Here is a 27,542-nt window from a genome sequence, read left to right as displayed (position 1 = left end):
TTTATATGAGTTGCTACGCTTATTTTTAAGCTAACCTCTGCCCCAAATAAATTTGTGGAATTGTGGATAATCACTGTTTAGTAGATGTAGCCCAAATGAAAACTTGCATGAATTTAATCATGCCTTTTTTTCATTGGAGTTATGTCTAAGAAAAAGGCTTGCAAAAACGGCAGATCTCAATAAATCACAACATCTACCAGCAGTAACAACTAAAGGGAAGCGGGTAGACGGTCACACACCCTCCGGGGCCAGAGACCGATATACTATTTCCCAACTCTACCCTCTAACTACATGCTATTGTACATAGTTGATTTTGCTTGCCAACAAAATAGAAAAAAACAGACGACGAAAATGTATACAGGAAAAGAAACGTATATAAAATGTATAATGTAACTCCTACCGCTGACACTCTGTAAAATTATACCAGCAAATGTGATATCATATGCATGAATGTAAAAGCTTATACGGTAAATCTCAAAATCGTCTGCTCAAAAATAAAGAATTTAAAAAAAAAAAAAAAAAAAACGGCAGATCTCTTCTCTGAAGCCTTTGCAAGCTCTCCACTTCTAACCTCGACCAGACTTTATGTGGCTGTGCAATCACAGACTTCTCAATGCATCTCAGTGAGAAGCCTTTGCAAAATAGGTGCTCTGAGCACTTGCTGACTCTTTAGTGTAAATAAGCTAACCAAACCAGGAAGTAACAGGAACTGTTGTCTGCTTGAAAAACCAGGGAGGTGTAATCAGCATAATTTATAAAAGTGTTCATTTCTATTGAAATCCGCACTATTTTCCAAAATGAATAAAGAGGACACATTCTCACACATAATGCTTTTCATCTAACGTTCTGCTAACGTTCTGTAGGGTCAGGAGTGTTTGACCCCCTTATTGGATCATAGCCCCCTTCCTTGAAGAAAGCCACCAACAGACATCACATACAGCCAGCACAAACCACACATAACATCAAGACAGCAATCACCACACACACACACACACACACACACACACACTACATACAGATTGTATTTCTGAGCAGATTTTATGGTAAAGTTATCTAAATTATAGGTGTTCATATACAGGTACGTGTTTTGCTTTCTGCCATTTCACATATTTTCTTACAGTAACAATGAAAAAATGAGACAGGGATGGGTATGAGTAAGGGCAAGGAGCCATTAGAAAGAGAAAATATGATACCGATACTAGAATTCTTATTGACATCATTATATCATGTTTTATTTCTATAAGCAACTCACTGCATCTAGCTACTCTGTATATTGCATGAGATATGGAGGGAAGAAATACAAAGGAATACAAATAATACAGATATGTTTGCAAGAAGAGAAGGGCGAGACGCAGGATTTGTAGAGGAAATGGCTACGTAGCTAGAGGGTGAGGCAACGAGATGCAGTGAGGCTGATGGAGGAATTATATAATAGACAGTGGAGGCAGTGGAACAGAGGAGGAGATACAGATTCAGGGAGAGAGGAGGGATTGTAGGATACAGGGAGGAGTGTCAGATAGTCAGACAGGGAGGAGGGAGAGAGATAGAGAGAGAAGAAAAATCCATGGAGGCTGTGGCAAATTCAGGATCTTTAAGCATCCTTCCTGTTCTCTGCTTGGCTGCAGGTGAATATTTATAATCTGGTCCAGGAATCTTGATTAATGGAATAGATGATGATTTTGGTGGATGAGTGTAGGTTGATAATCTTGATTTTGTTCTGGATGTTTTTATTTTCATGCATTTATTTTATATATTTATTTAATCTTGCTGTCTGTGTCTAAAATGAAGCCAGCTACGTCTTATGCAGAGACAAAGTAAGAATGGAAAAAGGAGCTGCTTCATTGTTCTTGTAAGGTGTAATGATTATTAGATGTAAGCAGTGTGCTGGAGGTTTGAAGGTAATTGTGAAAGGCTAGGAACTCAGTGTATGATGGCGTTTGCTGATTGTATCATCTCTGGAATGGCATGGAAGGTATTATATTTAAGACAGCGAAATCCAGGGGTTATGATGTGGTCTGCTAAAGACAGATGTGGCACATGATGTTTCCTTTCAGGTGCTTGATCACAGTTGCAGGGTCAGTGCTGGATAACAACGCTTAACATGTAGGAGGGACACTGGTAGATTTATGTGTTCTTTGGTGCAACCCCTGGAATAACTGGAAGATGTAGCAAATGGGTGCAGGAGTGGTGTGGAGTGGGGGCAGGGGAGTATGTAGACCAGTGGAAGCTGGAAATTAAATGCCACTGCTTATTATTGTTATTATTTATAAAGCACCAACAAATTCTGCAGCGTTGTACAATGGATTGACTAACAGATGCGTATTTGTAGCCAGACAAATTGGACGCACAAGAACAGAGGGGGTTAGGGGCCCTACTCACATGAGCTTACATACTAGAGCTTAGTGCAATGTATTCATTTAACACTGATTTTTACGGTGAAAGAAAAAAAAAAAGAAATTGCTTATATTTGGCCAAATGTATCAAGGTGGGAAATAAGCTAAATTAGATACGCTATTTGTCCTAAATGTAGCATTTTGTTTTTCAGTTAATCACAACTGGATTTTTATAGAATAGACCTATGTGTGTTTGAGCATTGTGCCTATTGAAGAAGTGTGGCATGTATATCTGAGGTGTTCTGGAACATAATGACAGTATTTACCTGTATTATATTGTGTACTTTAAAATTTGGGGGGCAGGAAGAATGATATGGGTTTTGGTTATGTGTGTGTTTTTAGGGTTTAGAAGGGCAGCGAGTTCCAGCTTTAGAACTGTGTGAGTTGGGTGAGGGGGAGGAAGGAGTCTGAGAATAGTCAAGAGATGGAGTCACACAGATGTGTCTGGAATAGCAATGGAGAGCAGTTACTGTGGTGGTTAAATGAGGGAGCAAATAAAATGGCAGGGATGTGCAATTAGAGAATGTTCTCTGTTGTAAAAGTAGAATTACAGAATGGATCCTCGGAAGAGATTAATTAGTGTGGTAGGATTTGAAATGGCAGGAAACATGACATAACTATGAGTATGTACTGTTGGGAGGCAAACAAGTATGTAAATGAAAGTGAGTTATTAAGAGATTATTTATTTGAGGCAATTTATATTTAAGTAATCACACTTTAGACTTTTCATTCTACACTGTGCATTGTATCTAGCCCTGTTGAGCCATACATATGCTTATAAACACAGGATCTGTTTTCTCCCTAGAATGAAGCTCTTGGTGGATTGCTTTTGCCATTATACTTACAGTGAGCAATAAACTACCTTCTCAAATTTGAAATGGAGGTAAGTTGGCATGGAATGTTCTCTTTTATAAATCTATAGACAAAAACTTAAGAATTACTGGAAGAAAATGGTCAAATAATACTCCAGGACAGTGATGGCGAACCTGAGGCACGTCGAGCCTATGTGGCCATAGGTCGCGGGGGGAGAGGGCTTCTGGCGCCGGACAGCAGCAATGCAGAGTATCGGGAGGACCTGTAGGCAGGGGGAGGGATCTGGGAAGCAGCTCTCCTGTCCTCCTGTGTGGAGCGTTGCCGCGCGTTCCCATGGCAACGCTCCACACAGAATTGAGCGGGAGGACAGGAGAGCTGCAGCCAGACACATACTTACCACCACCGGACCACCAGGGCTGGCTGTGTCCCCCTTCACCAAAGGTAAGAAGAAGGGAGGGGGGTATACATATTTTATTTATCTTTTTTTATATATCTCTACCACCCCCCCGCACACACAGCACCACTACCCCCCCCACACACACAGCACCCCTACCCGCCCACACACCACCCCCCACGCACACAGCATTCCCCACACACAGCACTCCCACATACACACAGCACTCCTCCCCCCTACACACATCACCCCCCGCACAGCACCCCTCAGACACACAAAGCACCCCTCAGACACACACACAGCACCCCTCACACAGCACCCCTCACACAGCACCTCCGTACACACAAACACATACACTGCACCCCTCAATTCAGTATGTATGTGTGCGTGTGTGTGTGTATTCAGCAGTCTGTATGTGTATATATTTAGCAGACTGTGTGTGTGTATTCAGCAGTCTGTGTGTGTGTGTGTTTGTGTGTATGTATGTATTCAGCAGTCTGTCTGTATGTGTATTCAGCAGTGTGTGTATTCAGCAGTCTGTATGGTATTCAACAGTCTGTGTATGTGTATTCAGCAGTCTGTGTGTGTATTCAGTGGACTGTGTGTACGTATTCAACAGTCTGTGTATATGTTTGTGTGTGTGTGTGTGTATTCAGCGAACTGTTCATGTATGCAGCGGACTGTGTGTATGTATTCAGCAGTCTGTCTGTGTGTATTTATCAGTCTGTGTGTGTATTCAGCAGTCAGTGTGTGTGTGTCAGTGTGTATGTATTCAGCAGTCGGTGTGTGAATGTGTTCGGCAGTCTGTGACTGTATTCAGCAATCTGTGTGTATGTGTTGTATGTATGTACTGCATTTGTTGTAGATACTAGTAAATATAAGCTTAATTGTATATATTATTTATATCATTATTTAAAATTTGTATCATTAAAACAAAAGATGTTAACTAGTTCGGACAACTGTACGAGTTGTTTTTTCTAAACTTAAACCTCAGTATTCAGGTTTAATTGCCGTTATGGCACTTTGAGGAAAGAAAAGTTGGCATTTATTGTGGCTTGGGCACTCGGGCTCAAAAAGGTTCGCCATCACTGCTCTAGGATAACATGGAGTGTACTCAAGTTTCAGCTAGAGAAAAATTGAAGATCGTCATGCTTCTTACAAACCATGGAGTCTTTATACGAGAGTATAAAATAAATTCAAGCAGAAGGAGCTTTAACCATTGCTGGTATTACTCTGCTTCCCTACTCTTTATTGTTACTGCTCTTGAGACATTCATGCTTTCAAATGTGCCTATTTAATTGTGATGGGCATCATTTATAATGATATCCTGGTTCAATCTTTAGCCTAGGCGAGTAGAAATGTATCCTCCGTGATTATACAATGGCTTACAGAGGCAAGTAACCTTTAAGACATGGTTTTTAGCATATGACTTAAAATGTTAATGCCTGATTTTCTTAGATCTATCCTGTCCCTCAATTAAGAAGATGTTTAAGTCTGCTCACAACACCCATGTGAAGCTAATGGTTCCATAATTTAATGCACACAGGGAAATTCAGGCAACCCTCCTCTTAGGTGTCCAAACATTATATTTTGAGGTGAGATGTCAACTGCCCAGAATCTCTCAGCAGACCCTTCATTTTCAGAATATATTTATAATTAAACTGACTTCTACCTCTGTAGCTTATAAAGTGTAAATGCAGCAGCATCTCTGGTTTTGCACCTCCAGGATGTCAAGGGACATTGTATACATACATGTACACATGGGAGAGAAAATGTTATAAAGCTGTTCTTTAGCGTCCCTGCTAAAATTATTTCGTATGCAATGTAGTATGAAATAGACAATTCAGTATTTTATATTTGGTGTATTGCTTGAGACAAAGGCTAGAATACTTAAAAACTGACAATAGAGGGTCCATTCCACATAAATGTGTTTTTTCTATATTTGCGTTAATTGCTGTAAACAGTAGAAAACTATTGCCTCAATTTAATATTTTCAAATGAGTTAATATTTTGAAAAATATAAGTATAAAAAGATTTCTATACTTTTTGATATATATATTATATAGACTTTTTTATATTTTGAAAAAAAATAATAACAAATATGCATGCAAAATATCAAATAATTTGAAAAGCATATCTAAAATTTTAAATTGTGACTTATGTTGGCCATTCTCTACTGATAAATGTTTTGGCATTACAACAAAGAGGAGAGATGATCATGAGAAAAAAAAGGGATAATGTGACTTCATTGTGTGTTAATGGACCTGTCAAATCTAGAGTCAATTTAAAAGCTGGGTTTTGTGCACGTATTCCATTAGCTTAAGTAGATAATTGGGTACTATATTACATTATTACTATATATTTGATTTTTCCTTATTCCATTGGCATATACTAAAGATGTTGCATTTCTGAAGAAGGAATACTCTATACATGCATATATAACTGAATAACACAGAATGTTTATGACTCTGGTTGAATTTGTTAATTACCCTGGTGGTGTAAAAAATGAAGGATATTTTACGCAAAAGGCACTCTGTTGTATATATTATGCATAATGAGTTGTTGTTTGGAAGATTCAACATGTAGTGTCATATAAAGCTAAAAAATAGATGTGTGTGTGTGTGTGTTCATATAGTAAAATGTTGTGGAGAAAGAAGCATATAGCAGTGTGATTAAACCCCAAACCTCATGTGTTTACATTTGTTTGCTATTACTTGTACTTGTATTTGCATATATAGAGTGTTAAAAATCTATGTAAAAGTCTGCTTATGCATTACAGGAGCCATTTATTATGCCCATAATAACTAATACAGTAGAAGTAGGCACTTGTGTCCTGTTATATTGTAATATTGTGTGGCTGATAGCATTGACATACTGCTGTTTTTTATTTGCATGTCTTACAAGAAACAATTACAGTCAAATGGCTCACATATAAACCAAACTAATTTTCCTTATGTCATCCTTCAGTTAGTACACATTGTAACGGTTGTTAGTAATACGATGTGCATTTAATTTGATGTATTCTGCAATTTTTATGTTTGAAACATAGAAACATTGAATGTGACGGCAGATAAGAACCATTTGGCCCATCTAGTCTGCCCAATTTTCTAAATACTGTCATTAGTCCCTGGCCTCATCTTATAGCTAGGATAGCCTTATGCCTATCCCACACATGCTTAAACTCCTTTACTGTGTTAACCTCTACCACTTCAGCTGAAAGACCTATTCCACGCATGCTTTTTAATTTTTTTTTATTTCAGACGCGTACATGCCTTATGTAAGTTTTGATAATACCTATATGATTCAGGCATTGGTACTGTGTCATCATCAATATCATAAATGTCATAAATATATCTTACAATTCTTATAATCTTACTAAACCCTCCCACCCGGATCCCTCCTATCCCTATTAATTAATTCCTAATATAGTTTTTTATCTATTTGCTTTGTTCATCTGGTCTTGGGGGGAGAGAGAGAGAGAGAGAGAGAGAACCTCTTTTATCGTACATAGTCTCAATATTTTGTTATTCTCTTTGTCTGCCCGTTTTGGGGTTCTATTTTCTTTCTTCTCCCTTAATTTGATCTAATACTTCCCTGCCCTGAGCATGCACGCTCTCTCTATTGGTTATTCCGATCAAATTCTATTATGTTATCCATTTTTTTATCCATGTGTCCCAGTTTTCTATTTGTTATATCTGTTTCCTAAATTTACCAGAATACCCCATATAACTTGTTCTATTAGTTCATTAATGCATGGAATTTTCCCTGTTTTCCAATTTCGTGCTAAGAGTAATTTAGCTGCCTTGATTATGTGTAGTATTAACATTAATGTTTTTTTTCATATTTGGCCACTTTATATTGAGTAGGACCACTTCAGGGTTGAGAGGTAGTTTTATTTCTGTTATTTGATATATTATCTTAATTACTTCTTTGAAAAATGTGTTTATGGGTGTGCACTGCCACCAGCTGTGGATCAAATTACTTTCATCAATATTACATTTCCAAAATCTATCTGATAACTCTGGGTAAATTTTCTTGAAATGTTCCGGTGTTAAATACCATCTATTTGCTAGTTTAAATTGAGTTTCTGTAAGGTTTAGGCAGTGTATATATATATATATATATATATATATATATATATACATACACACACATACACTATCCCATGCATGCTTAAACTCCTTTACTATGTTAACCTCTACCACTTCAGCTGGAAGGCTATTCCATGCATCCACTACCATCTCAGTAAAGGAATACTTCCAGATATTATTTTTAAACTTTTGTCCCTCTAATTTAAGACTATGTCCTCTTGTTGTGGTAGTTTTTCTTCTTTTAAATATAATCTCCTCATTTACTGTGTTGAAGTATTTAAATGTTTCTATCATATCCCCCCGTCTCATCTTTCCTCCAAGCATTACATGTTAAGATCCTTTAACCTTTCCTTGTAAGTTTTATCTTGCAATCCATGAACCAGTTTAGTAGCCCTTCTCTGAACTCTCTCTAAAGTTTCAATATCCTTCTGGAGATACGGTCTCCAGTACTGCGTACAATTCTCCAAGTGAGGTCTCACCAGTGTTTTGTACAATGGCATGAGCTTTCTACTGCTAATACCTCTCCATATACAACCAATTATTCTGCTAGCATTTCCTGCTGCTCTATTACATTGTCTGCCTACCTTTAAGTCCTCAGAAATAATCACCCCTAAATCCCTTTCCTCAGATGTTGAGGTTAGGACGCTATCAAATATTCTGCACTCTGCCCTTGGGTTTTTACGTCCAAGATGCATCATCTTGCACTTATCCACATTAAATGTCAGTTGCCACAACTCTGACCATTTTTCTAGTTTTTTTTCCATTTATCCAACAGGCTCCAAGCAAGGTGAGCAGGCAATTTTATACTTTACTTTCTAATTGTTAAAATAGCTACACCGAGATTGTTCCTGTTTCTCTGATTTATCTCCATATTTGCTGCTGAGAGAAAAACCACAGAAGAAGGTTCTGGTGCCACCTAAAAGGCCCAGATTCTCCTTTTGTTTAGAGCCGATATCAAAATATACTCACTATAATACACATTTGTAAAGTAATATATCACACTATTATATATCTCTTTATTTCTTACATGTGGAAAATCCCCTATATATACTGAGGGGTGAGTGTAAACACATTTAAAGCGCTGCACTGGTGGACTCTGTGTGATGGGAGGTGGGGTTGATCACCCAAACACTGAAGTTGTTTTTGTCTATATCTCTCATTTTTATAGTTTACCTGAATCATTTGCCATTTGGCTTATCCCTCCTGGAACATCAACCCTGTTACATATCTTAGTATCATCAACAAAAATACATACTTTACCATCAAGACCTTATGTAATATCACTAATAAAAATATTAAAGAAAATAGGTCCAATTACAGATTCCTGAGGTACCCAACTGGTGACAAGCCCATGCTTCGAATATACTCCATTGACTACAACCCTCTGTTGCCTGTCACTCAGCCACTGCCTTACCCATTCAACAATATTGGAATCCAAACTTAAAGATTGCAGTTTATTGACAAGCCTTCTATGTGCAACAGTGTCAAAAGCTTTACTGAAATCTAAGTAAGCAATGTCTACTGCAACACCCTTATCTATTATTTTAGTTACCCAATCAAAAAAATCAATAAGATTAGTTTGGCATGAGCTCCCTGAAGTAAACCCATGTTGTCTCTGATCTTGAAATCCATGTGATTTTAGATGTTCAACAATCCTATCCTTTAACATGGTTTCCATTACCTTCCCCACTACTGAAGTAAGGCTTACTGGCCTATAGTCCCTATTACCTTTCTTGTTAATGGGCACAACATTCGCTAACTTCCAATCTTCTGGCACTACTCCTGTTAACAATGATTGGTTAAATAAATCTGTTAATAGTTTTGCTAGTACACCACTAAGTTATTTTAATAACTTTGGGCGTTTTCCATCAGGTCCCATTGATTTATTTGTCTTTACTTTTGACAGTTGAAATAGAACCTCTTCCTCTGTAAACTCACATGTAACAAATGACTCATTTGTATTTTTTCCTAACTGAGGCCCCTTTCCTTCATTTTCATCTGTAAATACTGAACCAAAATATTCATTGAGGCAGTCAGCTAGACCTTTATCCTCTTCTATATACCTTCCTTCTTTTGTTTTTAATCTAACTAATCCTTGTTTTACTTTGAAGCACATGCTGTGTGTTTCCTGTATTTGTGTGTTTAAATCAGTGTGTTTATATCCATGAGAATCAAGTTTCGAGGTTATACTATTTTATATACTCTAGAATAGTGGGTTATCAATGCCCTAGGTATATTTTGCTTATGGCTTGTATTAGGTCTTGTTTTGTGTGTTTGTTTTTGTGTATTCAACTTCAGTTATATTTTTGTCATTAGTATTGTTGTTAACATTGTGTGCCCACTCTTCTGTTAGTGATTTCTTCTTGCGTTTCCTTTGTTTCTCTAAATTATTTTATGAGCAAACAACATTTCCTTATATCTTTATTATATAATTGTATTGAGTTTCAAGTATACTATGTCAGGAATCTATATTTTGTTTTACCAGGTATTTTTTTTTTTTTGCTGTGCTTCATGAGTATATTATTTGTTTATATGCAGATTGTAAATTTGTTGATGTCATGTTTTCTAACTGAAATCTCCTGTTCCTTTGTTCTAAATGACAACTAAAGGAGTCAGTTACAATTTTGTATACATTTTTGCACATTCAGTGCATTCAGAAAGTATTCACCTCTATTTTTTTTACATTATTTTATGTTGCAGCAGTATGATACAATAGTTTAAATGATTTTTTTCACATTACTCAGTACTAGTCTTTAATCACAAAAAAATGGATTTTTGAAAAAATTCCAACACATTTACATAAGTGTTCAGACTCTTGAAATTTAGCTCAGTTACATTCTGTTTCTACAGTTGGATTGGAGTCTAACTGTGGCAAATTCAATTGATTGGACATGATTTGAAAAGGCACACATCTATCTATAAATAAGTCATATATTAGGGCTTTGGTAAGAGAGGTGGCCAAGAACCCAATGGTCACTCTAGATGAACTCCAGAGATCATGAGTAGAGATGAAAAAAACTTGCGAAAAGACAACCATCATTGCAGCACTTCACTGATCTGGCATGAAAACTGATCTGGAAATGAAAGAAACTTGCAAAAGGACAACCATCATTGCAGCACTTCACTGATCTGGCCTTTATGGCAAACTGGCCAGACAGTAGCCACTTCTCCTTGCAAGAAAAATGAAAGCCCACTTGGAAATTGGAAAATGTACTTCAAGAATTCTCTGACTGTGAGGAGGATTGAACTGTCTTGCCTGAATACAAAGAGCCATGTCTGAAGGAAACTAGGCACTGCTCATCACTTATGCAATACCATCCCAACGATGAAGCAGGTTGGTAGTATCATGCCTTTAGTTTTTTTTGGTGTTGTCAACAGTAAGGCTAATTTAACTAAAGCAAACGGTCACGCCGGTTAACTTAGTATATCCATAGGTAAAAGCTTCAAATATGCGTGAATTTTTCCACCCCAGGTTAACCCCCCCGCCAGCCAGATGAGAGTCTGTGCCTGTGTGCTGTGAGGCTTTCCTATAAAGTGTAGTGAAAATATTTATTTATACAATTGTTTTATATAGCTGAAACATTAAAAATAAATTGAAAAAAACTTTTGAATGAAATATATATATATATATATATATATATATATATATATATATATATATAGTTAATACAATGTTAAAGAAAAATCTGCACACCAGTCAAGACATAAGACTTGCTTTTCCCACAGAAATCACATTTTCAGTGATGTTACTAACGCAAAGGATTCTGGGTAGATATATGCAAATTAGTTTAAGAATCACATTTTTGCCTTATTCCATTTTAAACATGGATTCATTTGAGTCTGTGTTTGTTATATACAACAGCTTTGAAACACAACTTAGGAAAAGATGCAAAGCCAGGGAACCACTCATGGACAGGTGTTTCATTGTTAATGCAAATCATCAGCATGAGGTTGGTTACTGGTTTGCTATTAAGGCTTGGCGATAATAATAAAATTAGTATCTTGCAATACCTTTTTTTTTAAAATTCTTTATTTTTTCATCTTGGCAGAGTCAGCAAACATAACAGTGGCTGTATGACTTGTGCAAAAGTCAGATATAGTGCAATACAATATAACACATTAGAAAAAGTAAAAAGTATCATGCCTTTGAACAATGCACATTCTACACAAGTAAGTACCATTTGGCCGGTCGTCAAGGGGTTTTGACAATGAGATTGAAATTGCCAGAGTACCAGACATGCGTTTAAGTATGCAGTGATAACTTCACAGAACCATAGAGCATCTCATACCATAAGGGCGGAGCATCCACTGTTACTCAAAGGCACCAGCAGATACCCCCTATATTGTACGCCAGCTACTTTCTGTGTCAGATATCTAACAACGTCGACCAGTCCCTTCTCCTGGACTGGGCTGGTAAACAGAAAAAGAAAAAAGAGAGAGGGATAGAAAGAGGGAAAAGTAAAAGAGGGTGGGACCTATTTTGAGTTTATCGAAAAAGGTGACAAGCACCCGTTAGTGCTATGTGAGGGTGGCGGGGGAGGGAGGGCAGGGGGACCATGCGGTCTGTGAGGCGGAGTACCCATTTCAGCCCTGCCCCATGTCGCTGCTGTCCCAGGGTTCCCATATTTTAAGGATTTCCCCCCCCCCAGACCCTTTATTTGTTTAATTCTTCCCCCTTAGCCACTCCTTGTGTCTTATTCCCCCCCCAGACCCTCCATGTGTCTCATTCTTCTTCTCAGTTCCTCCATGTGTCTCATCCCACACCATACCCTCCATGTGTCTCATTCTCCCCTGCCCAGCACTTTCATAGGTCTCATCACCCCAGCCCTTCCATGTATCTCATTCACCCCCAGCCCCTCCATGTGTCTCATTCTTCCCCCCACACATCCCCTCTATTTATTTCTCCCACACCCCTATCCCCACCCACCACCCCAGCCCCACCATGTGTCTCTCTCACCTCCCCAAGCCCTTCCATGGGTCTCTCCCACCCTCAGCCCCTCCATGTATCCTATATGTCTCTCCCACCCCTGCACCTCCATGTGTCTCCCCCATGTCCCCCAGCCCCACCATATGTCTCTTTCCATCCACTGCACACAACTGCCTATATAGGGTCTCATAGCTGTAAATGCATATCAGAGCAAAAACCTAGCCACAAGGTCAAAGGAACTGCTTGATCTGCACAGATTGAAGATTCCTAAAAGCACATTGACCTCCATAGTTATTAAAATGAAGAAGTTTGTAACAACCACAAATCTTGGGACTAGAGCTGGCTACGCTGTCAAATTGAGCAATCGGGGAGAAGGTAGGTGACCAAGATGAAATGCTTCAGAATCGAGTAAGGGCGATTCTCCACAAGTTTGTCATTCCAAAATTCTGCATCACTGGACTAATATGGCTACAATCTTTACTCTAACACTACATATATATCTATTTATTTATTACTATTGTTTTTTTTCTTTCTTTCTAATACTACTAGCCAATTCTGAAAGTCACCACAGCAGGCCACACCCTGCAACATGATGCTTGGTAATGTACAGGGAATTGACAATATGCTATCCCTCTTTATTTCTACATAAATATGTAAACATAAAGCTTGGCTAAAGACGTCTGGTATGAAAGGGTTAATGCTGCTAGTCCAGGGACGTCAGAGTTGAATGGGACCCTGAGACCATCCAGTCACAGCTGCCACACAGCTTGTCTGACCTTTTGATTTTCTGGGAATGATTTTAGTTTTTTATGTTGCCCTTGGGGTTTGACACATTTATTGTGTTCCTGTTTAACAGAATATAAAGGCGGTGTGTAAATATACTGTAGATAGCTAGATTATATGTATACACATGCACTCCTTGGTTTAATTAGGTAAACAATGTTTCTATATAACACCAGTTGTATTGGTAGGCTGATTTAATAATGAAAGTATTTAAGCATTGCTCAATATTACAGTAAATTACATTTTGGTGCAATTGACAGGGTGATACATAGCTTTCTGAAGCTTTCCGGATGCTGAACCGGTTTAGGATCTGTCCACATTGCTGAAACATTGCGTGCATTCCATTTTCTCAATTAACGCAAATGCACATGACTTGCATATTTCAAAAGCATTAGCTTGGTCCCTAGATCAACTCTAATGGCTCCAACTGTACATGTATTAACATTAAGCTAAAAAAGGAAGAAGAGAGATGGAACAGCGCTTAATAACAAGGGGAGAGGCAGCACACCTAAACGGGTAAATTCTCTCCTAGAAACCCTTAAGAAATGGTAGAAATGTAAAATTATAGGGTGCACCAAGGGGTAAGGGGTACAATAGAGGTAAATAAAACAGTAAAAGTGGAGCAAAATATACAGTGTCCTTGGATAACAATACAAAGTGTACCCAATGGTAAGAAAATTAAGTCTTAATTGTAATAGTACGTGAAGGCCTAATAAAGTTTGTTTGTGTCCTCAGGTTTGTGAACCACCAAGATGTTCAGGATCCAGGAACATATAAAAAAGAAAAAAGGGCTCCAATGGTATAATAAGTTCAGAATAAAATATAACATAATTCCAAATGGCCTAATCACATGGAATAGAGCTAAAACCAGGTCTAGTATAGTGCGCCTGCAGTGGATTTGATCCCCCACTTCAGGGATATCGATGTAAGGTGCAATAAGCAGATATCCTAGCAGCAGGGTATATGTAAAATAGAAAAAGTGGGACAATAGTGTTCTGTGTATAAAATATAGTAAACCATGAGTAAAAGCAGATCAAATGTACTTACACTTTTCTGAGCAGATAGCTTGCTCAGTATAATCAGTGTAGGTGGTATAATCCCCACCTCGGATTCTTGGGGCGGTCCTCACTGGGAAGATAAAATCAGAATGATCAGGTAATAAAAGAAAAAAGATATATGGCAAAATATACTTATAAATGGCCAAAAACCATTATTATGAAAAAAACAAACAAAAAAACAGTCTACATGTATTAACATCAAGCTGTCTGAATGATGTCTGCAAAAAATGAAGGGGGTGGGTTGTGGGCTGTCTTGCATAGGGGTGGTGCCTGTGCTTCCAATGTTGTTATTTTTCTTTATTTTTAACTGAATAGGAGTTCCCAGTCTTGTTGGCAACAAGGACATATAAGATTTGTTTTTCAGTATTGTTTGGGACTGCCCATTGAATGTTGGCCTAAACTGAAAATTGAAGGATAAAATGTCAGAAGCTTTGACATGCTTTTTAATTATATTTTAAAATGTGACTGTTCCATTGATGCATTGAAATTATACATCTCTCTCTGTCAGTCTGTGTATCTATCTATCTATCTATCTATCTATCTATCTATCTATATGCATGTATTTGCCTTTGCATTTTATGTTTATGTATAAATAGAGATAACACATTTTATATCTGTGTATAAATAATGAGAGAAAGGCTATATAACAGTGAGGGAAATAATGACGTTAATAATGACTCTGTAGAAATCATATTGACTGAAGGTCAACTGATTTATAAATGCACCCTTAATGGCTTTATTTACCATAAAACAAGTTTATTTCGTATTACATAATGTCATTAGGCTTGGGATAATGTGTTTATGCTTGGAGTTAGTATTAGTTTTAGAGTTAGTGAATTATGCTAGTGTGGGGCTTAGGGGGAGGTGTCTACTGTAAGGGCAGCAGAAGAACAGTGCTGCCTGTAATTAGTGGATGTTACAGTCCCAGACAGCAGCTATTTCAGCTGTCACAATTAATTCAACATATAAACAGGTTGAATTAAAATGGCGGTTGCTGCTTTTTAGCTTTAACTAATCTTGTGCGTACTGGGACATATATTTCCTTGTTCTGTCTAAGATTAGGGCCCTACAGCTAAAAAGATGCAAACTGTGCATCATAATATATAAATTCGTGGATGAGATCACCTTCAGTGCAGTGCAGAATTCTCAATCATTATCTGACAGTTAAACTAGACAAATACATAATGGTGAACTGGGTATTATGAGAAATAAGGCTATCGAGAGGTTATGGAGATAATACGTAATCCAGTACCTCAAGATGGCATTATTTCTGCAGTACATATTTTTTTACAGTAACGGGTAAGGATAGTGTGTTATATTTAGTGTTAATATTCCTTAAATCTTAGGACAGCACTAGGTTACACATAACCCCGTCTGCCACAGATTAGTGTGAGCTACACTCTGTACAATGTCTGCATTCAAAGCTCTTGTCATGTAATATTTTTTAGGGATGGCCGATTTAACCTAGCATAAATATCAGATGAACAGTTTTCTATTCTAATGATTTTTTATGCTTCCCGTTTGTCCACGTAAGCTACACCTGATATATTTAGTATTTTAAAATCCTATTGATGCCAAGACTACTGTTGTGGTTGTGTGTGGAAGGTGGGCTGAATTGACCATGATACAAACATAATAGCAATGGCAATGTTATGATGGTTGGTACTGTCAGATTTTATTTAAAAGGGATTATGAGGAGCATCATAGTAACAGTAAAATCTTTGCTTTAGTAAGACTATCCTTAAAGCCAAAGTCTCACTGCAAATTACATTAAAGCATTGCAAATCAGCTACAACGTGTAATTATTTTTATTTTCCATTGATGCGCCATTTTCTTTTAAAATATATATCATATATTATACACATTGTATTTTAGAACAGAAGTGAAGATTTCTTCATTTAATTTTATTTTTCAGGCCTCACAAAGAAATATTTCTAAATATAGTGGAATGGTAAACATAATATTAATACTGGGACGTTACAGTTATTCTTTGAAATACGTAGGGCCGCCCTTTCTTTAGTATTAGCTTGCATTATGCAAAGTTTCAGATGATTATATAGGTAAAATGGAATCTACTGTTTAATATAAAGTAAATCCCTCTGGTATACTTATTTAATTGTGCATTTTTTACAATAAGGGCACATAAATGTGTTCTTACAAAGCTGTTTAATTTTTACCCCTGAATAAACACACAATACATCTATTTTATTTCTGCTTTATACAACACACACACACTTCAAAAATGATGCACTGTTTCCTATTATAATGAGACTGCAAGTCCCAAGGGTTTCTGCAAACCAACAGCTAATTTTGAGAAACTCATTAATTTCAGCATGTGCCCCAGATGGTCAGCTATTTCCCATCTTGTGCCAGATCTTTCTATGCCTTCCTGGATGATTGAACTCACCTTAAGCATTGGGAGAGCTGAATTTGAACAAAGACACATCAAGTCACCCGAGACAGGAGGATTCACAGCCTCTGCTTAGACTATAAAATCACACCGGAGTGTTATAAATATGTAACGTTAACGGATGACAAATGATACCAAATATTTTTGTTGTGTCATATGCAATTGTTTACACAGAGACACACCATTACAATGGCTGCGCTTCTTTCTGCATGCAGCATGAATTGCTACAACACAAATTCTAAATAGAAATACATATTATAAAACATGATTGCGAAACAGTACAATCATAACTGAAATTGTCAGTGCTATGGTGATGGATCACTGGCGCTTTGCCACAGATGGCACATGTTTGAGTCAGGCATTTTTTTTGTGCAGGACCTAGAATCCCTTTTCAAACTCTTATATTTACTAAAACAATAATGTTTAGTCTGCTGTTTTGTCAACATTATGTCTATTTACCAAAATAGTTGAATTTTACAGTCCTTCTGATAATGTAGGCTAGTTCTACTAGTCTGGGGGCAGGGTTAGTGCAAATAATAATTTTTTTCCCTAGGCAAAATTCCAGTTTATCCCTATCTCACCCTCTATTTAGAAACATAGAATGTAACGGCAGATAAGAACCATTCGGCCCATCTAGTCTGCCCAATTTTCTAAATACTTTCATTAGTCCCTGGCCTTATCTTATAGCTAGGATAGCCTTATGCCTATTCCACACATGCTTAAACTCCTTTACTGTGTTAACCTCTACCACTTCAGCGGAAAGGCTATTCCATGCATCCACTACCCTCTCAGTAAAGTAAAACTTCCATATATTATTTTTAAACCATTGCCCCTCTAATTTAAGATTATGACCTCTTGTTGTGGTAGTTTTTCTTCTTTTAAATATAGTCTCCTCCTTTACTGTGTTGATTCCCTTTATGTATTTAAATGTTTCTATGATATCTCCCTGCCTCGTCTTTCCTCCAAGCTATATATGTTAAGTTCCTTTAACCTTTCCTTGTTTTATCCTGCAATCCATGAACCAGTCTAGTAGCCCTATACAACCAAGCATTTCCGGCTGCTCTATTACATTGTCTGCCTAACTTTAACTCATCTGAAATAATTACCCCTAAATCCCTTTCCTCAGATGTTGAAGTAAGGACTCTATCAAATATTCTGTACTCTGCCCTTGGGTTTTTACATCCAAGAAGATTTACTTTTCTTTCCGGGTCCCAGCAGTTTTTGTTTTTAATATCTGACAAACCGCGACCGCTGTCACAGCTTTACAGGGCCTCAGTCATGGGCACCACAACCTAGCCCCATCCAAACACACACAACTCTGAAAGTAGCATCCACGCCAAAGCATGCTGTGTCCCACAGACATACAACACCACATGCTGAATCCCCACAGACATGCAACAAACATATTGTCCACACAGACATGAAACACAGGTAACATGCATTTCAACAAGCAATCTACACACATAACATACAGACAGTCTACCCCTACATACGCAACACTAGGGCTGGCGCCACCGTTAGCGAACTAGGCATTCTGGGGGCGCCCACCATGATATTTCCTGGTGGGCTCCCCCTGTCTTGAACCACAGCGCTGGGTGAGCGGCTCTAGAGCCGCCCCCCTCAGCGCCAGGCTGCCCCTCCAGGTGCCCGAAGGTGGGCGCCTAGAGGAGCCCTGTCACAGTATGGCAGAGCAGGCATTTTCTTACCTTGATGACAGCTCTGCCATCAAATGCTGGTGACCGGAGGAGAGGGGGACGGAGCAGGCAGGCGGCGAGGGAGGCTGTTCTTGCAGCCTCTCACTCCTCCCTCATGCGCCCTCTGTGATGCAGGGAGTTGGAATATGATGTCATTCCGGCCCCGGCACACTAAAAGGTAGGTGGGAGGAATGAGGAGATGTCCCACACTGGACCCCAGGGAGGTGAGAGTTTGTCAGTGAGTGTTTTTCAGTGAGTGAGTGTCTGCCTCTGTGTGTGTCTGTCAGTAAGTGTATGTCTGTCAGTGAGTGAATGTCAGTGAGTGAATGTCTGTCAGTGAGTGAATGTCAGTGAGTGAATGTCTGTCAGTGAGTATCTGTCAGTGAGTATCTGTCAGTGAGTATCTGTCAGTGAGTATCTGTCTGTCAGTGAGTGTGGGTGTGTGTCTGTCTGTCTGTCAGTGAGTGAGTTTATGTCTGTCAGTAAGTGTCTGTGTGTCTGTCAGTGAGTGAGTATATGTCTGTCAGTGAGTGTGTGTGTCTGTAATTGAGTGAGTGTATGTCTGTCAGTGAGTGTGTGTGTCTGTGTCAGTGAGTGAATGCCTGTCAGTAAGTTTCTGTGTGTGTGTGTCAGTGAGTGTGTGTGTCTGTCAGTGAGTGTGTGTGTCTTTTTAGTCAGTGAGTGAGTATATGTCTGTCAGTGAGTGAGTATATGTCTGTCAGTGAGTGAGTGTGTGTCTGTCAGTGAGTTTCTGTGTGTGTGTGTGTGTCAGTGAGTGAGTGTATGTGTGTCAGCGTGTGTGTCTGTCAGTGAATGTGTGACATGAAGGGGCGGCAAAATGGATCTTTACCTAGGTTGGGAGAAATCCTTGCACCGGCCCTGGCAACACCACAAGTAATCACTATTCACACACAACACCACAGGAAGCCTACACACACCACCAGCTGCAAGTCCTGTTTCTCTTTTGTCCTCTGTTAACCAAAGAAAAACACATTCACACTTTGAAGCTCCACAGAAATACACTGCATATTCACGCACTGGCTAACCACAGAAATACACCCCCTACATTCACACACCGATGCACCACCATAATACACCCTCACATTAACACATTAACATTCTACAGAAATACATCCACCAGATGATGGCAGACTGGGAGAGACAGGGGCAATGTGATTGTGGGTTATAGTAGGGCCGCCATTTGGAGGTGACACCGGGACCTGGCCAAGCAATGGGGCCCATATGGAGCAGACCACATTGTGGAACTCTAGGGAACCCAGCCCCTTAAAGAGGCACTGTCACCATCTGGGGTCTTTGAAGAGTTTGCAAAGACCCCCTACGGTAACATTCCCACTGGCTTGTGGGGGAGTAGCTAAGGTGAGTTCTTATGGGCACAGCTGTCTTTCTCTGGCAGGTCCTCCTCAGCTCGTGTGCCAAAGTGCAGAAGTGTCCGGCGTAGGAAAATACTGAGACATAGTAGTCCCTACTTTGTCTTAGTATATCTCTTGACAGGGTTGGAATTTCAGTGATTTTAATTCTGCTTTTTGCCATGGGCAACCAGCAAGACTACTTTAGGGGTGCATGAGGTGGACAGTAATTGCTCCCTCATGGTACGACATTCACTGATGAGTCATAGAACAGCCGTCTGTATTCCCAGCCTGCACTCTGACTCACTGAGTGCAGAAACTGTGAGGGAATGATCATTGTGGTCTTGATACCGGAGAAACTGACGGAAGCCAAGCACAGAGAGATGGACACAGGTTTCTTCAGGAAGGAAGAGATTCTTTATTCGGTTCACCGATCGGGACTCAGAGGGACTAATGTCACCAAAATACAGCAAGTTCTGAGCCCCGGACAATAGTGCAGGCTCCTTATATAGGCATATAACTCCTCCCATATTAAGCTCCACCCGCACATTCTCTTAACCAATCAATACAAATAAGAATTAACTTCCTGTTTGACCGCATGGCCTGTCCAGCACAATGGAGGAGGGGAATACTACATCCTGTATTCTCGCACATGCTCCGTACACTACTGATCGTATCTTGCCACGTGCAACCAACTGATCGATACGTCAGCATATGCACGTACACATGCCACGTGGTAATCTCGGCCTACTAAATTTATTTTTACCGAAATTCCACCACATTCCCCCCTTTGATGCCTCTTGATATTTCACAATTACTTGAGGCATCACTTAACCTTGGTTTGCATATACCTCAGGTTACCATGAACCAGACCAGACTTTTCCCATGATGTGAATCCCTTAACACTCCTCTTCCTGCATTGGTTCTCACTGATCTAGAGCCTTATATTTATATATGGCCATTATCTGTGCTGCAGCCTTCCTTTCTGCTATATTTTCTATCAGGCTTTGCACAGACCTAACTACTAAGGGGATAAGACATGGCAGGAGTAGACACAACATTAAAATCAGTAGGACTCTGCCTACCAATGCCTTAAGCCCTCCAAACTGCTCATACCAGCTACCAAACCAGCTACTTGGATTGTACCCTTTCCATACCTGAGTAGGCACATGCGCTAGTTTAACCATATGGCTAGTAAGCTCAGCTATTGCTTGCCCTTCGTCATCTATTTGAAGACAGCAATTGCTCAGGTTAAACTTCCCACATACACCTCCCTCTACTGCCAATAGGTAATCCAAGGCTAATCTATTTTGGTACACTGCTGTCCTCATTTTGGTATTATGCTTCGCTAGAAGATTGAGCGCTTGTGAGGTCTCATTAGTAATAATCTCAACCACTGCCTGTAATCTTATAATACGGTTGAGCATATAAATTGGGGTTCTATATCCAAAGGTACCATCCTCTGCCCATGTGGCTGGCCCATAATAATCTATAATACGCTGGGGAGGCCATTCATTATCTTCCCAGGCGCCTATCTCTATGGGTCCCCTTTTCTTCCTATGATTCACATCATACACTTTAACACCCAAAGCCTCACCTGTTTCAATAGGTAACAAAAAGAAGGATGGTTTGAGCATACCCAACACACATGCCCCTTCCCAGTCCTGTGGCAACTCCGAATAGGCTTTCTTACCACAGATCCAGTACAAATTTGCTGGGGCTCTCCAACTAGATGTGATGGATAAATCAAACCACACGTCCTTTAAATTGGCATATCTTGCAAACGAGTTAGATGGTTCTGAGACATTTGAAGCCGACCACCAAGTTGTATTCTTTGTATCATCATCATAAGCTTTTTGCCCTAGACAAGTTAATTCTCCTACAGAAGTATTATACATCATTCCTTTCCTTGCTATGCAAACATAACCTATGATGGAGGTCTTTAATCTCCACTCAGATTTACCTCTAACACTCATCTGATAATCGGCTTGTGAAGATATTAATTGGTCAACTGCCTCAGAACCGGACATTACCTCCTTTGCTTCCCAAGGCCATTGGTCTCCCATGTTAGTACCTCCACACACATAGCAGTTGGTAACATTAAGACTACCGGCAATACTTTCAGCTAAATCAATGAACAGGTTTTTAGCATTATGGGGGATCTTATTATCTATACTCATCTCTTCATAAAAGGAATGGTATACCTGATGAGTTTGGGAGGTTACCGTATCGGTCTCTATCCCTATAAACAATACTGTCCCAGGGTCTAAACCCGTCCCGTATATTTGAAACCCAAATAAATTACCATATCTATCTAAGAATTGGTCAGGATTATTTATAAGAATATGGACTGGATTGCATTCCATAGACTTACAGTATGGATTGGTAGGCAACTTAGTCACAATCATATCCTTGTCTGCTGTCTGTCCCCAAGTTGCCCACCCCACACAAGACCAATATGGGCAAAAATTATAATCCCTATTTGGGCATCTAGGACTCACATACTTATTTTTACTGCTGGGACAAATATATTTATCATTAGACCCATACGTTCTCTCCCATCTAAGATCCTCACATACATTCCACGGCTTTCTACCACTTGATATTGCCTTACATGCATCAAATAGCAGAACACCCGAAGAATGTACGGATTCTAACACTGTTTTATTTATTAGGGTCCCCTGAGGATCTCCATTCCTGAGAGTCAACCAAATTGTACGGGGTTGATACTCTGGATTGAAGCACTTAGGTTCTCCTACCCCTAGATGGCATACACTATACTCTACATTTAGATATCTACACCTAGATACATCTCCTTTACATTCATATTGCGAATGCCAAATTAGGGTCTGGGAAACATGATTACCTGTTCTTGTAGTCTTAATGCATACCTCACAGCTAGGAGTGTCGGTACTTCTACCTTCCTGAATATAAAGATACATATAAATAAACATTATCATAAGCACATCTTTCGTCGGCATCCTCAGTCTTCGTCCGTGCGATGGCACCTCAGCTTCCAGGCTGTAAGGGCTGCAGGGAATGGAGTTCTGCTCGTCTTCACAGGGGTCCCTTCGAGATTTTCCTGGCTTTTAAACTTCACGTCGGTGAGCGGACAGGCTTTATTATGGCCTTCTCACTCACTTACCAATCTCTGAAACAATAACATTTGATATCCACAAGGTTCCTCGTCACTCCGACTGAGTCGTGCGCTTTAACCGGATCTTGCAGGGATTCTCTGGATCTGCTGTAACTTGCCAAGAATCGACTGCTGCTGGTTTAACCCTGGATTGATGTATCCACGGAGTCACTTTGGCCACTTTTATCGCTGTAGGGGTAGACAAAAGAACAACATAAGGACCTCTCCACTTGGGCCCTAACGGTACATTATTCCACTCTTTAATCCACACTTGGTCTCCTGGGTGGTAACTATGAACAGGGGGATAAATATTCACAGGTAATCTATCTTGTACTCATTTCTGTAGCTCCTCCATAGTCTTACCCGACTCTACAACCTGCTGCCGAGTAATTCCTTCTCCCAACTGACTCAAATCCCCCCTTAAGTTACCAAGTACGGGAGGTGGTCGCCCATACATGATTTCAAAAGGAGAGAGGCCCATCCTTCTGGTAGGCGTACTGCGGATTCGTAACAGAGCTATAGGCAAAAGAACATTCCACTTAAGTTGGGTTTCCTGACACATTTTTGCCAACTGGTTCTTAATAGTTCTATTCATTCTCTTTACCTTACCAGAACTCTGAGGTCTATATGCCGTATGAAGTCTCCACTTTATACCAAGCATATGAGTCAGTTGTTGTAGGCAATGATGAACAAAAGCTGGACCATTGTCCGATCCTATAGAGCAGGGTAGTCCATATCGGGGTATTATTTCTCGTAGCAGGAATCTCACAACTTCTCCTGCTTTCTCTGTACGAGTAGGACATGCTTCTACCCAGCCTGAATAGGTGCACACAACTACTAGTAGGTAGCGATGTCCACCAGATTTAGGCATTACTGTATAGTCAATTTGTAGATCGGACATGGGGAGTCCCCCCATAAACTGAACTCCTGGTGGCTTTACTGGTCCTTGCCTTGCATTATTTTTAGCACACGTCACACATCTTCGTACAATGGCTTGAGTTAAGTTGGACAATCTTGGTATGTAGAAATGTTTTCTGAGAGATTCTTCTGTACTGTCTCTCCCAGAATGTGTCCCGTTGTGATAGTTTTGGACAATTTCTACCGCTAGTGATGCTGGGATAACTATTCTCCCATCTTCTAACTGATACCATTTGTTCTCCAAATACTTTCCAGGTTCAGTCTTTAACCACTCTTCTTCTTGAGCTGTATAAACCGGAGTCCATTGAGACAGTGGGGTTGGTATAAGAGCAGCTATATGTCCCACATATTCCTGTCTTCCTGATTCAGCGGCACGCTTAGCTGCATTATCTGCCATCCGGTTTCCTTTGGTTACATCACCATCAACTCTCAGATGCGCTCGACAATGTATAATACCAACTTCTTTCGGTTCCCTTACTGCTTCCAATAGTTGTAGGATTTCAGCTGCGTACTTGATTTCTTTGCCCTCTGAATTCAATAGTCCTCTTTCTTTATACAAAGCTCCGTGGGCATGAGTGGTTAAAAACGCATACTTGGAGTCCGTGTAGATGTTCACTCTTAAACCTTCAGCCAATTGTAATGCTCGTGTCAGTGCTATCAATTCTGCCTTTTGTGCTGATGTTCCTTTTGCCAGTGGCCGAGCTTCTACCACCTTGTCTATCGTTGTTACTGCATAGCGGATCCCTTCTTTCACATAACTACTGCCGTCTGTGTAATATTGAACATCGGGGTTCTGGATGGGAAAATCACGAAGATCTGGTCTACTTGAGAATACTTCATCCATCACTTCCAAACAATCATGTTGACTTTCAGTAGGTTGTGGCAAAAGGGTAGCTGGATTTAAGGTATTTACAGTCTCTAAATGCACTCTTGGGTTTTCACACAACATTGCTTGATACTTGGTCATACGGCTGTTACTAAACCAATGATTTCCTTTGTAATCCAACAACGTCTGTACTGCATGTGGGACTCGTACATAAAGTTCTTGACCCAGAGTGAGTTTATCGGCTTCAGCTACCAGCAGGGCGGCTGCAGCTACGGCTCTTAGACAAGGTGGAAGTCCGCTGGCCACTGCATCCAATTGCTTAGACATATAGGCAACAGGTCTTTGCCATGATCCCAAGTACTGTGTCAATACTCCCACAGCCATTCTTCTTTGCTCGTGTACATACAGGTAGAATGGTCGTGTGTGATCAGGTAGACCTAATGCTGGGGCACTCATCAAAGCCTTCTTCACATCTTCAAATGCCGTTTGCTGTTCTTGAGTCCATAGGAAGGGGTCATGTTCTGTACCCTTGATAGCTGCATACAGAGGTTTTGCCAATATCGCGTAACTGGGAATCCATATCCTACAGAAGCCTGCTGCCCCCAAGAACTCTCGCACTTGTCTTCTATTCTTGGGTATTGGTATTTGGCACACAGCTTCTTTTCTCTCTGGCCCCATTATCCTTTGACCTTCAGAGATATGGAATCCCAGATATTTGACAGTTGGCAGACACAACTGAGCCTTCTTCCTAGACACCTTGTATCCTGCCTTCCAGAGAATGTGTAGTAGATCGTGCCTTGCTTGCTGACATATTTCTCTTGTGACTGCGGCTATCAACAAGTCATCTACATATTGTAATAATACACACTCTCCTGGGATGGACTCGAAATCCAGTAGATCTTGACTTAGAGCTGAACCGAACAGGGTAGGTGAATTTTTAAACCCTTGGGGCAGTCTTGTCCAAGTCATTTGGCGTTTTGAGCCCGTTACAGCATTTTCCCATTGGAAAGCAAATACATTGGCTTTCTGCGGCAATTCGGAGGCAAAAGAAGGCATCTTTGAGGTCTAAGACTGTAAAATAGGTAGCCCCGCCCGGAATTAAAGCAAGCAGGTTATACGGATTGGGCACAACTGGATGTATACTAACAACCGCATCATTGACTGCTCTCAAGTCCTGCACAGGGCGATACTCATCTGTACCGGGCTTTTGAACAGGCAGCAATGGGGTGTTCCAGGGGGAAGTACAGAATTTTAGGATACCATACCGTATGAACTTATCCAGATAAGATTGGATGTTTTTCTTAGCCTTCTGCGGAATGTGATATTGTCGTAGGCTCACTGGATAAACCCCAAGTTTTAGTTCGATTTTAATAGGTGGAATATTGTGGGCCAGTCCCGGTGGGCTGTTCTCTGCCCAAACTCCTGGTATGTTTAATAAGGATTCATCACTCCTAGGGTTTTGGCTAGTCAACGCTGTATAAAGTCGCCACTCTTCTTCCTTTGGTATGGATAATGTCATAATACCTGAAGGTCCATTAAACTTTAAGGATGTTGTTCCGTTTGGTAGGAACGTAATCTGCGCTTGTAATTTGGATAGCAAATCACGTCCCAGCAATTGGACTGGACATTCAGGCATGTAAAGGAATTGATGTTTTACTACGTGGCCTCCCAATGTACAGAGTCGACTTTTAAGAACCGGTTTTGCAGCACTTCTTCCAGTTGCTCCTATTACGGTAATAGTCCTTCCAGATGGAGGAGCAACTAGGTTAGTCACCACCGAATGTTCAGCACCAGTGTCGATCATGAATGCACTCCTTTTTCCCCTATTGATACATCGACCATAGGCTCCGCTCGACCAAGGGGGATGGAGCCCGGTCGGTATCAATAGTCCTCCATGACCGTGTCAGCCAATCCTACAAAGTCCCTACCTTCTCTATCGCGGGACCTTTGCGCTGCGGGATAATATCTATCCTCTCTTACACTTCCTCTATTACCATTACTCCCTCCGGGACCTCCTCTACCTCTCGCTCTGCCTCTAAAGTTTCCATAACCTGCCCTGGGTGGGTCTCTCTCGTACTGCTCTCTTTTCGGACACTCGCTTCTCCAATGCCCTTCTTCTCTGCAATACGCGCACTGATTCCTACTCAGGGGCTCCCTATTCCACCTACTATCGCCTCTATCTGGGCCCCGTCTATCTACGCCTGCGATCGCTACCGCTAGCATATCCGCCTTTTTACGCATCTTGCGCTCTTCCTCTTTCTTACTTTCTGATTCCCTATTCATGTATACCTTATTTGCTACCTCCATTAGTTGGGTGATAGACATTCCTGCAAACCCTTCTAACTTCTGTAGCTTGCGCTTAATATCTCCGTAAGCTTGGCTGACAAAGGCAGAGTTTACCATTCGGGAATTATCAGTGTCTTCCGGATTAAAGGGGGTATACAGGCGGTATGCCTCCAATAATCGGTCATAAAAGACACTGGGCGCTTCATCACTTTTCTGAATCACCTCAACTGTCTTCGACATATTAATGGCTTTCTTCCCTCCGGCTTTCATGCCAGCAATTATAGCATCTCTATAGGCTTTTAGGTGACGCATATCTGCGCCATTAACGTTCCATTCGGGATCGGTATTTGGATAATGAGTTGCGGCCCATGCTGCTGGATTGGCTTGATTTAAAGTACGGGCTTCTTCCTCTAGTGCTTTAATGGCCGCTTGATTTATCCTAGTCC

The 27,542-nt window shown here is 40.2% G+C and overlaps 1 protein-coding gene across 4 annotated transcripts in view; it reads left to right on the top strand.

Annotated features, from left to right (window-relative positions):
• The first annotated feature begins 1,543 nt into the window (after window positions 1-1,543).
• APC2 (APC regulator of WNT signaling pathway 2) overlaps window positions 1,544-27,542 on the top strand; it is a 264,775-nt gene continuing 238,776 nt past the window's right edge. For 3 of the 4 annotated variants that reach the window (XM_063455534.1, XM_063455535.1, XM_063455532.1), the window contains exons 1-2: window positions 1,544-1,625; window positions 3,199-3,276. In XM_063455534.1, the coding sequence (XP_063311604.1) occupies window positions 3,271-3,276 (6 nt within the window). In that variant the 5' untranslated portion in view covers window positions 1,544-1,625; window positions 3,199-3,270. Of the gene's footprint in view, window positions 1,626-3,180; window positions 3,277-27,542 lie in introns of all 4 variants that reach the window. The other variant, XM_063455533.1, reaches the window with a different exon arrangement.

This window comes from Pelobates fuscus, chromosome 5, assembly GCF_036172605.1.
Source record: "Pelobates fuscus isolate aPelFus1 chromosome 5, aPelFus1.pri, whole genome shotgun sequence".
NCBI lineage: Eukaryota > Metazoa > Chordata > Amphibia > Anura > Pelobatidae > Pelobates > Pelobates fuscus.
The sequence above is the reverse complement of the archived record's forward strand: the minus strand, read 5'-3'. Positions and strand labels throughout refer to the sequence as shown.